At 34.6% G+C, this 12,493-nt stretch overlaps 1 protein-coding gene across 1 annotated transcript in view; it reads right to left on the reverse strand.

Moving 5' to 3' along the window:
- Positions 1-12,493, reverse strand: part of Aggf1 (angiogenic factor with G-patch and FHA domains 1) — a 38,144-nt gene that overhangs the window by 1,077 nt on the left and 24,574 nt on the right. The window contains exons 9-13 of the mRNA XM_004870175.4: positions 12,309-12,410; positions 10,838-11,003; positions 9,780-9,862; positions 3,042-3,169; positions 1,349-1,448 (exon numbers count right to left, since the gene is read on the reverse strand). Of these exons, the coding sequence (XP_004870232.1) occupies positions 1,349-1,448; positions 3,042-3,169; positions 9,780-9,862; positions 10,838-11,003; positions 12,309-12,410 (579 nt within the window). The remainder of the gene's footprint in view (positions 1-1,348; positions 1,449-3,041; positions 3,170-9,779; positions 9,863-10,837; positions 11,004-12,308; positions 12,411-12,493) is intronic.

Genomic DNA, 12,493 nt, shown 5'->3' on the forward strand with positions numbered 1-12,493 from the left:
CACACACTGACATCTGCTGTGTCCAACCTAGTACTCTAACTACAATTCTTAGATTTATTAAAGATTTATGTGAAAAAAAATCTGTTAACTGCATCAAATACATACAGGAATACATATACCATTATCTGTGAAAATTGACCTCGCTGTTCACACTGTTTGCTTGTCAGTAAGTACTATAGAAAACAGGGCTGCTTAAGAAGCAACCATCAAAGTACATCCAAATGCTACAGAATACATCATCCCATTCTAACCAGAAGTAAAGGGCATGGCATAAACCTCTCCCACCTTCAACTAAGTAAACAGAAGTTACACATTAAGAATCATAAAGAAGGACTGGGAATGTAACTCAGTGCCAGGCACAAGCAAGGACCTGGTTCAATCCCCAGCACTGCAAAATTAAATAAATAAAAATCATAAAGAGAATTTTATTTTCCTAACATGAAGGAAGGACTTCTCATTATTTTGTAAATGTTAAAACCTACCAGTTACTGAGTGTCTTTATGTAAGTGCCAATCTTAGGGGTTTATCTTCTGGACATCATAGACAAATAGTTTTTATACCCAAGTAAGGTCTAAACTTGCCTAAACCCATAAACTAATCAATGACAGATCATATACATATTCTAACCTAGGTCTCACACAATCTATGTTCTTTACAGTGTGTCTCAATGAAAATGAGAAAACTGGTATCATATTCATACTGACCCATCTATTTCTGTTAAGTACCAAGAAATATCAGGAAAGTTTTGTTACTCGGTTAATTTACAAGGTTTATTTGTGAAAGAGAAGTGGAAGAGCCTATGAATCACAGGATTAAGGAATTAAACCTCTGTATTGTTTTCTAGACATTATTCTTCATACTGAACGTTACACGCTCTGATTCTTAAACTTAATAGATTCTCCAGGTAATACAGAATTCACCTGTTAGTAAACTAACACTGATTATTCCTCCAATGTTCAGTACAGTCACACAAAGAATGTTACTAAAACTAACTAAAAGGGATGGGGATATAGGTCAGTGGTAAAGGACTTGTTCAGCATGCAGAGGCCCTAGGTTTGCTTCCCAGCACCACAAAGCAAACTAACAAAATTAGAAGACACAGTTGGCTCAGGAATTATCACATATTATCCTAGCCTTCCTGTAGGACAGAATGCTAATAAAAGAGGCTTTCACAAAACATAAAATGCCAGACAATAACAAAAACCCACATTTGGGAATGGCAAAGGCCATGAAGGCAGAACCTTGTCTGTTTGGGTTTGCTGTTATATTCCTACGGTTTAAGGCATTATGCCGTATGCAGCAAGTGTCACTGCAAGGACACATGAATGAAAGAAAGCGCAAACCTTACCGGAGTTTTCATTCCTCCACCATCTTTTCCCAGGCCCTCTCCTTTTTTCCAACCCATCTTCTCCAGCATCTTCCGACCTTTGTTGCTATCGGTAATTTCACTTAAAGAAAAATCAGGATGACAACTGATTTATAAAAGATCTTTTAGGCCATATTTGTAATAAATTCATGAATTAAAAATAAGTGGTACAAGTACTTTAGAAAACTCTTTGGCACTACCTAATAAACTGGAAAACAAATTCTACTCCTACACATACTACTTAACAGAAAAGTGTGTACCCATGCTCCTAATGACAAATATAAGAATCTTCTTCCAGCAAATCTAATAGTAATAAACTGGAAGCAATTCAGATCTCCAAAAATCATAAAATGGAAAATAATTTCATAAAACAGTATTATACAGCAATGAAAATAAACTATTACTAACAAAATCATGTAGGATAAAAAGAATATAGGCACACAACAAACTCTATATTGTTCCACTTGTTTAAAATTTTAAAATAAGTGAAATTAATCTATTGCTGTCAGGATGATGGTTACCTTCCAGAAGGAGAGAGGGACAGAGATTAGCAGTGGGTACAAGGAGGGTCAGCTGCTGGGATTACTATAATTTCTTATTTATTGTCTAAAACTAGTATATTCTATAATATATTAATTTTATCAGCTAGCATTGAGCTAGACATTTAAAATTTATACACTTTTCTATACATAAATCAATTAAAAAGCACAATAAACCTTGTCACTAATTACATTTTGTGCTGTGATTTTACATTCTGCTAATTCAAAAGTTTAATTTTATGTTCTTTGTGACATTTTCAGTTCTACTAAAGATGCTAATTTAGCATTTTAGTAATAAACCATGCCATGTCAGACCAATGTTTCATTTTTTGAATCCTGCCTTCCAATTTATATCTAATGTTATCTTCATATTCTCCAATAGTTATTTTTAAAATGTTCAAACAACATGTCATATTGCTCAGTGTATGTAACTAGTAACGATATAGTTCTTTAAATCTGACTTAAATTGTTAGAAGCACCACTGTTTTATGTACCATTAAGAAAAAACTACCACCATTTGTAACTGTAAAGCTCTCACAAGTAAATCTTGGAATCAACCAAATATAATATTGAATCAAAACCTTACAATTAGTTACAATTTCTATATGAAAGATTCAAATTTTGACTCATACTAGAATGAGAAAAAACATAGCTAATATATGACTAAGTATAGAAATCCAGTCATACCATAAGCCTCAAAACCCCATTTTTCATGTTTACTGAAGCTAATCTACCAAAAACAAAGAACTAAGTCAAAGAAACATGAGCAAAATAATGTTTCAGAGTCACCAAGAAAATATTTGAATGTTAAAATAATTATAAAAACCACTAGCATACTAATTTCTTACTAGCCCAAGCTTCCTGATGTCCAGTATTCATAAAAGTATATTTACACGACTGGATGTCTAGAATGTCAGCCATGTGTACAAGGGTGTGATTACATATGTGTGCACAAGTATAATTTTCTGAGAATAATGGAATAAGAGCATTAAAATGTAAACAGACCTCAGTGTTTGCATCTTGTTCTAATTTTCCTTTAAAGGCTCCCTATCAGGATACAGTGCTCTATAAGTCAAATGACCTCTGAATGTAGTTATGAACAATGGCTGTCTCAAGTGGTGTCACTCAATACTCACGAGTGGATGGATGCAGGAGCATCGTCTCTCTGGAAAGTCCCCTCGCTTCCAACCTGCTCCCTACGTTTTCCAGCTCTGTCTTTATATTTTGGATTCTTCAGTGCCTTTTCATCTTCATAATCTGTATTCTTAATGAACACAAAATATTCATTGACAAGAAGAAAGCTAACAGATAAATATATAACTTTTGTACATTTGCTTTACTTAGGAAATAAGGTTTGATGTGGCCACAACAATGAAATAGAATAAGCTATGATATGACATAAGACAAAGTGTTATTAGATATTATGCTGATTTTATTGTTTAAATTTTTTATATTATTTCAAGTTGTACCACAACATAAATACAAATGACAAGGATGTAACATGGTGAAAATGTAGTACATCTTGTCTTAATGTTGTGTTTTTAATTATCATATGAACTACTGGTATTTAAAGAAAAATACAGAGCCCCTGAGGTTGAAAGAAACAATCTGTTTTTCCTTTTCTCTAAAGAACTGAAAGTTTCTATGGATAGAACTTAACACAATATGATACTGCTTTTTGGCTTCTGTCTTTCCTTCCCCATCGTGTGTGTGTGTGTGTGTGTGTGTGTGTGTGTGTGTGCGCGCGCATGCGTGTGTGTGCGCGCGCGCGTGTGTGTTTGTTCAAAAGGGTATCAGACTTCTCGGGATTTGCATTTCTCATCTGTCACTGCATTGCTAAACTAAGGTCCCCCCATTTTATTGTATATAGCTGTGGTTCATTTATGTTTTCTCTTATAAAGTGTTCTATGGTGTGAATATTCTGCAACTTGTCTGTTCACCTGACGATAGGGTTCTGGATTGCTTCCTCCCTTTCTCCCTTCCTCCTTTTTGGTTATTATAATCAGTGCTTTTGAAATTCTTGTATTTATTGCTTAATTCTCATGTGTTAAGATATTCCTAGGCATGGAGTTACTGGGATGCAGGTAGGATGTGAGGTGATCTACTTTAGATAAAAACACTAAATTGTTTTCCAGGGTGGTTATGCAGCTACCAGAGAACTCACTGTTCCGTCTTCCCAATGGTTGGTGTTATCAATCTTTTTAACTTTTGCTAAGACAGTAGGTATAAAATGGTATCTTTACTATGCAACCAAAAAAATATATATGATATTGCTTTTTGAAAGGGAAAAATATATAAAAGTCTTTGAAAAATGAGAAAAAGGAAAATACTCTTTCACCCTGGTAATAATAACAGCTTATTTCTTCTATACCACTTTATTTTTATGACTAATCCACCATCAAACAAATATTCACTGAGTAAAGTGTTAAACTCCATGTCAGGTCGTGGAACATATTTAAACATAATCCTGAAGGAAAAACATCTAACTCAACCTACTACAGTGAGGCTGTAGAGGTATGCCAAACTATGGCAGTGATATGAAGAAGAGACAGATACACAGTGATCTTTCAGTTGAGGTTTCCCTCTCCCACTGTTATTAATTGCTGACGTTTACATAAAAAGAATGACATGAATCCAGGGGTGCTGGGGACTGGAGAGTAACTCCAGGAAAGCACATACTACAGAAGTTTTAATTTTGCTGTTAAACAGACAAAAAACTAGAAAACCACTAACCTCATGAATTTATTCCCCAGAAGATAATATAGTACAGTTTGTTTGCCTGTATATGATGGGTATCCCAGTTTTAGGCTATTACAAAACAGCAGCTACGAGAGGAGGCTTCCAGGTTGCCACACCACCCCCAATAGCACACAGGAGGTGAGCCACATGGGCACCAGCAGAACCTGCCCCCCTCACCCCCGTTGAAATGAGAAGGCACATAAACAAGTTTCAAAACTAGACTTCCAGATTACCTACAGCAACCCCAAAGGGAAATGAAATGAAACACTCTGATACTCAACCACATGGACTCCCTGAACTGGGAACAAAAGAGATCTGGAAAAAATGAAATCAGAAATAATTTGTCAGATAACAGCAGAGGTTGTGCTCATAGTGCAAGACATGATTAATAAATCTAGAGAGGAGCTCAGGAACATGATGGGACCCCAACATAGGAAACAAATGGGATCCATAAAACAGCTGCAAACAGATTTCCTGGAGATTAAAAACTCCACTGAAAGTCTACGCAGCAGAATGAGCCAATGTGAGGAAAGAATTTCAGATACAGAAGATAAGATTGCAATTAGTGACCGAGAAAAGAAAAATTGCTTTAAAATTGTAAGGAACTATGAGAAATCAATCCAGCAGCTGCTAGATGATGCAAAGAAGAATAACATAAGACTGATTGGAGTCAATGAAGAAAGAGGAGAGAGTGCAGATGACATAAAAAAACTGTTCACAGAAGTGATGGCACAAAACTTCCCAAGCAAGGGAAAAGAACTTGACATACAGATAAGTGAGGCATATAGGACTCCAATTAGCTTTGATCAAAAAAAATCTACACACAGGCATACAATTGTTAGGATTCTAGAAACCCAACAGGAGAACAAAGTGCTACAAGCAGTGAGAGAAAAGAAACAAATCACATACAAAGGAAAGCCCATCGGAATCACAGCAGACTTCTCAATGCAAACCTTCAAGGCAAGAAGAGCTTGGAGTGATGTATTTCAAGCCCTAAAGGAGAACAGCCTCCAACCCAGACTGATGTACCCTGCAAAACTATCTTTCAAAATGGATGGAGAAATAAGATACTTTCATGATAAAGAGCACCTTAGGAACTTTATGAATACCAAACCAGCACTCCAAAAAATTTTAAGACAATATCCTAGGAAAAGACAATGAGGATCACAACCCCAGGAAGCCCAGCAGAATGAATCCGTCGGGCGTGACAAGAAATTAAACCCAAAGGAGGAGAATCCAACAAAAAGAAAAAGTCATGACAATGATAAGTCAATATGTATGAGTTATAACCATCAATGTTAATGGTCTCAGTACACCAATCAAAAGAAATAGACTGGCAGAATGGGTCAAGAAGCAAGATCCAATAATATGCTGCATACAAGAAACATATTTAATTCAAAAAGAAAGTCATAGGCTGAAAGTTAAAGGATGGAAAACAATAAATACTCCATGTGACAGGGACCTGATAAAAAGCAGGAGTAGCTATCCTCTTTGCAAATCAAGTGGATTTCAAATGAAAATCTGCAACACTCTGGTCCCAAGAATTTCAGATAAGGGATACTCAACTTGTATGTACAAATCTACTGTGAACATGTGTTTTCATTCTTCTCAAGTAAAAACTTTAGAACAGGACTGTTGGTTCTTAACAGTAATACAAAAAATTTCTATATTGTTTTCCAAAATGGTTTTATCATTTTACATTCACATTAGCAGTATTAGGAAGTTCTAACCGGTTCACACCTAAGCTGACATTTGTTCTTTTAAAACTTTTAACTTCATCTCCCTAATGAGTGTATAATTCAATCTTGCTATTGTAATGATTAGTATTTTTCTGATTCTAGTGTTGCACACCTTTCCTTGTGCTGTACTGACTATCATCTTCTTGTGCCTACTTTTTAATTGGGTTGTCTATTAATGAGGTGTAAGAGTTCTTTATATTTTATGGTCATAGGTTATATGCATTATAAATATGGTCTGTCTAAGGACTACTTTTCATTTTCTTAACGATGTCATTTAAAGTTCTAAATTTTGATGGAATCTCATTTATCAATTTTTTTCTTTTAGACATCATGTTTTTTGTATCCTAGGAAACTCTTGCCTACCCTAAATTCATAAACATTTTCCCTTATAATTTCTTAAAAGTTTTATAGGTTTTAGTCTTTCATATTTAGGTTCACAGATCCTTTCAAGTTATTTTTATGTATGGAAATAAAGGGTTGAGGTTAATTTTTTATATCTGGATACCAGGTGTTCTAGTGCCATTTGCTGAAAACACTATGTTTTCCTCTGCTCTTGAATTGAGTTTATGTTCTATAAAATGTTAATGTTCAATAATCTTTCAAAACTCAGTGGACCATATATGTGTGGTCCTATTTCTAGATTCTCTGTTTTATTCCAATGATCTATATGTCTTTCCTTACACCAACACTGCCTTGATTACTGTAGCTTTAGAGGAAGTCTTAAAATTAGGTACTAAATGTCTTCCAACACTTTTTTTTTTCCTTTTTACTTTTCTAGGTCCTTTGTACTCCTACATAACTTTTAAATTTCAATATCCAATTCTTCATTTATAGCCAGTATACACAGACTTGAATTTTTTTATGTACCTTGTGTTTTCTAATCCTGCTAAATTCAAATACAAGTTTAGGGGATCCTAGAGATTTCTTAGTATATTCCTCTGTAGATAATCATTTCATCTACATATAAAGATTTTAATTCTACTTTGCCAATCCTATGCTATTTGTTTCTTTTTATTGCCAGACTGTTTTGGTTTGGGCCTATTTTTTCAAAGTTTAATGGGCAGATGAAGAGTAGGCATATCTGCCCTTGTTCCCCACCTTAGGGAGAAAGCATTGTATCTTCTCCATTTATATAAGGCGTTCTCGCTGGAAGTATGCAGTACATGTCTTTAATCTGTTGAGAAGGCTCTGTTCTACTTCTAGTCTCCTTACTGCTTTTACCATGAACAGCTATAGAATTTAGTCCAATACTTTTTCTCCAATTACTGACAGGATCATATGGCTTTTTCCTTTCCTCTGTTAAAATGATGACTTTTGGGGGTGGATCTTCCAATGCTGAAACAACACTGCCATCCCTATAATAAAACCACTTTCTACATATTGCCAGATTTGACTTCTAATAGTTTGTTTCATTAAACAAATTTCTATCTATGTTCATACTTTTTTCTTCTCTTTATCCAGTTTTAATATTAGCACAATGCTGATTTCCTAAAATGAGGGGAGAAGTGTTCCTTCTTTCTTCTGCTTTAAATGTTTGATATAATTTATCAGTTAAAATGTTTATGAGCCTGCTGTTGTCATATAGGTAGGTTTTCAAGCTAGGAATATACTTTCTTTAATAGGTGCTATTCAAATTTTATATTTCCTCCAGAGTTAGTTTCATTAATTTGTCTTCCGAGGTACTTCTTAGAAGTTACCAAATTTATTTCAAAAAAGACTTTTGTAATACGCTTTCTATATCCTTTTAAATTCTGTAAAATCTGTGGTAATGTCTCCTAGATCTTGATACTGTAATTTTTAAAATGTATAATTGATATTGTGTAATAGGAAGAAAGGGTCTAAAGGAGCAGGGGAAGTGGGAGGGGTAGGGAAAAAGAAAGAAGGGAAAAGAAAAATATGAGAAAAGGAAAAAAATGGAAACAAGGTCTTTGCCAATAGGGAAGGGTGGAGGGGGTGAAGGGAGGGCAGGGAATGGGGAAAAAATAAGAACCAAGATATTCATGTAATGGTACAAGATCCCAATGATGAATCTAACTGTATTTTATACCCAAAATGTACCAATAAACGTAATGGGGGGAAAAAACCCCAGCAGCTATGAACATCTATTTACTAGTATGTATCAACACATGCTTGTACTTCTCTTGGGTAAGTATCCAGATGGTAGAACAGCTGGATCATACAGCAGGTGTATATTTCACTTTTTTTAAAAAGTGGTTCTGGGGATGGAACTTAGGTCTTCCTGCTTGCTAAGCAAATGCTCTACCACTGAGATAGCCCCTAGTTCCCTTCAGCTTTTAAAAACTGACCAACTGTTCTGCAAAGCAACTGCACCAATTTATACTCTTACCAGAATTATATGAGTTCCAGTTCCTGTATATTCCTTTCAATATTTGGTATAGTGAGTGTGAAAATTTAGCCATTCTAATAGATATGTAATGATATGTCACTGAGGTTTAAATTAATGATTAATAATACTGAACATCTTTCCTTGTGTGTACTTGCCATGTGTGTATATTATTTGGTAAAGTGTCTGTGCATATTCCTGGCATGTATGCATTCATTCATTCATTCATTCACTCATTCATGCAATCCTACCTCAGCTTCCTAAGTAGTTGGAACTACATGTGACACCACAATGCAAGGCAGACATTTTGTTTGGTTTTTGTGTTTTTTGGAGTTGTTTCCTCTCTATTAAATTTTGAGGGTTTTTTCCATATTCTAGATATGTCTTTCATCAGATACATGACTTGAAAATTTTTTTTTCAGTCTATGGTTTGTTTTCATTGTCTCTATCTCTCCCTACCACCAAACTGCCTTCATATCTCTGTTGAAAATCAGCTGTCAGATATATTTATCACACACACACATATATATTGGTCTATTTCTAGACTCACTTAATCCAGTTATTTATCTTTAAGCCAATATGATACTGTCTTAAATATCGCTTATTATGAAAGTCAGATTAGTCCACTATGCTCTTCTATGGCATCGTAGTGTAATTTTTTTGTTTAGAGCCAGAAATGTCTACCCAAATATAAGCTATTATTATCATTTTTATACTCCAATCTCAATAGCTATCAGGTTGGGAACACTAGAACTAACAGAAATAAATCTCAAAATTCAGGCTAAGTATGGGCCAGGGATTTAGCTCAGTGGTTCTGCCTCCTGCCTTGAAAGCACAAGGTCCAGAGTTCGATCCCTGGTACCAAAAAACAACAACAACAAAAAAACCCCGATTTTGTATACCTACAATGTACCAATAAAAGAATTTAATACAAAAAAAAAAAAATTCAGGCTAAGTAGCTTTTTTTGGTTATAATTTATTTAGTATCACTATTTTTTTATTCAAAACCAGGTATATGGTTTAATATATGAAACAATGTTTAACATCCTTACCTGCAAACCATATTTTACTCGTATTTTCTTTAATTCTTTTCTTCTTTCCAATTCTTTTTCTTCCTTACTTAATGCTGGACCAACTAAAACAAAAAAAGTAAGCGGTGAAAAACATCCACTAAATCTGATAAACTCTTCAAAATATTATTAAAATGTTATTTAATTAAAAAATAATATTACTAGTACCCTATTTAGATTAACCAGAAGTTGAGATAAACATTAATGTAAAAGATCTTGGTTATAAACAATGTGCTTTCAGCTTTCTGAAAACTAAATATTCTTGGAAAGCAAACCAAAATCCAAAGATTAGGACATGACAGCACAGATACCAAAATAAACAATGAACATCTTACTTGCTCAATATGATTACTGTAATAGAATCCTAGACACAGAAATATTAAATAAATTGTCCAAAGGAACACAGAAACATACAAAAGGAAAATAAAAATCATAGAACCGAAGATTCACATTACTTTATGATGTTGACGTACTCATTTTCAAATTAGTATCAGAACACAATATAAACAACAATGAATATGTATGCTTTGTATACAGAGAAAAAGCTGAAATGAAAGAATTCCCATAGTAAACTACTGTATTTATTAAAAATATTAGTATACATAGACAATATATCAGAATCAATTAACAATGGAACAGAAATCAATAACCCTTAGTGGTTTGGCCTACTGTTCTCTATCTTAATGTTCTATGATAAAGGAAGGCTGGGAGTACAGTTTAATGGTAGAATGCTTACCTATGATATGAGAGACCCTGAGCTCAATCCTTCACACCACAAAAATAAAACAAAATAAACAAAAGTAAAAGTCAAGTGCATAATCTATTCATCTAGGTCTCAAATTCCAAATATATGTCATTTCTTGGTCTCGTAATATTCACTGAAATAGAAATGCATCCTAATCTACTATTCCATCAACTAGATACAAGGCTAATGGCTTTGAGTATCTCAATACCTATCACAATGATTAGACATGCAGCCCGCAGCTGACACTGCCTTAGAACACTGAGTCAGAACATATTTACCAATATGTTTCACGTACCAAAAGATTCATCTTTCTTATCGAGGCGAAGGTGGGCTCTAACCTGCCCTGGCTCGCAGCCATCACAGGTATCACTGCCAGGGTGAATGTGAAAGGACAACACAGTCTCTCCAATTTTCACTTCATCTCCGTGTTCAAGTACATAAGGGTCACATTTAGTTTTTGGCTGGAGAGGGAAAATTTAATAAAACAGATTCAAAACAGTCGTACATAGTCATTTTATGGTAATATCTGATTATAATAAATATTTGAAATGGTTCTCAGCGAGATTATATGCACACATTTTTACAATGTGATAAATGACATAAAAATGACCTACTAGGGTCAGAGGATATACCTCAGTGGTAGTGTATGGACTTAGCACATGTGAGGCCTCAAGTTCCAAACCTACCATACACATACAAAAAGTTCTACTACAGGAGACAACTGCTGAATCCTACCAGAAACACCCAGCTCTGGACCTCAAACAATGCATTACTACTACATAATTACCCCAGTTAGCAAGATGGCGCATTGAGAGAGAGCTAAAGCATCATCCCTTTCTTTTCTCTTCTTCTCTGTTTATAATTCAATTTTATTTCAATTTTTTCATTCTTAAAGACTGAGAATACAAGGGCCAGGCATTTAGCATAGTGGTTCCACTGCCTGCCTTGCAAGTGCAAGTTCCCGAGTTCAATCCCCAGTACCAAAAAAAACACCTGAGTTTAAAGACTGAGTTTAAAGCTTTCCTCTACCCCTCTCTCCACTTCTTCCATGTATTTACTATAGCTCAAGGTCTTTGCTACGTGCTGGAATAACCAAATTAAATGGACAGATAGTCCCTGCTTTTTAAGCAATTTCCAGTTTAGTAATATTTCCATTAAGACAAAAATTTTTTTAAAAAAACCAAAGGAGTTGGGCTGGGAATTTAGCTCAGTGGCACCACACCTGCCTCACAAGCTCAATGTCCTGAGTTTGATCCCCAGTACCAAAAAAAAAAAAACAAAAAAAACAAAAAACCAAAGGACTGGCGTGGCCTGGTGGCAATGCTTGTAATCAGACCTATGTGGGAGGCTGAGGCCAGAAGGTAACAGGTTTAAGGCCAGCCCGGGCCACTTCCTAAGACTCTGACTCAAAACAAAAAATACAAAAGTATGGGGATGTATCTCAGTGTGAAGGCCCTAGGTCTGATCCTCAGTACTGCAAGTAAATAAATAAGTGAAGAAGGAAATAAAATTTTTAAAAAAATAAGGAATAGATACAAAATCAGAAGTCAATAGTCAACAGCCAAGTATCTACTGATTAAACAATCTTTCCAGTCTTTTCTGGCAATTCTCTTCCAAGTGACACATTTGGGCTTCAACTCTGATCTGAACCAAATGCTATCTATAATGACTACTGCCTAAAGATATAAAAAATTTCAGTTATTTAAAAAGTAATTTCAGTTAGTTTTAATAATAAATGTTTAGATAATTAACATATATTTACTCACCTGAAGAATGTGTTTTCCATTAACAATTGTGCCATTTTGACTGCCTTGATCCACAAGGACATAACTTTGTAATTCATGGTCAAAATAAATTTCTGCATGAAACTTAAAGAGAAAAGAAATCAAGCAATTATAAAGTATCATACATTTTATTAAAACCATGGATAAAATTTCCCTATGATACGATG

This window comes from Heterocephalus glaber, unplaced genomic scaffold (assembly GCF_053883595.1).
Source record: "Heterocephalus glaber isolate CG9 unplaced genomic scaffold, H.glaber_assembly_v1.0 deba00001757, whole genome shotgun sequence".
Classification (NCBI taxonomy): Eukaryota; Metazoa; Chordata; class Mammalia; order Rodentia; family Bathyergidae; genus Heterocephalus; species Heterocephalus glaber.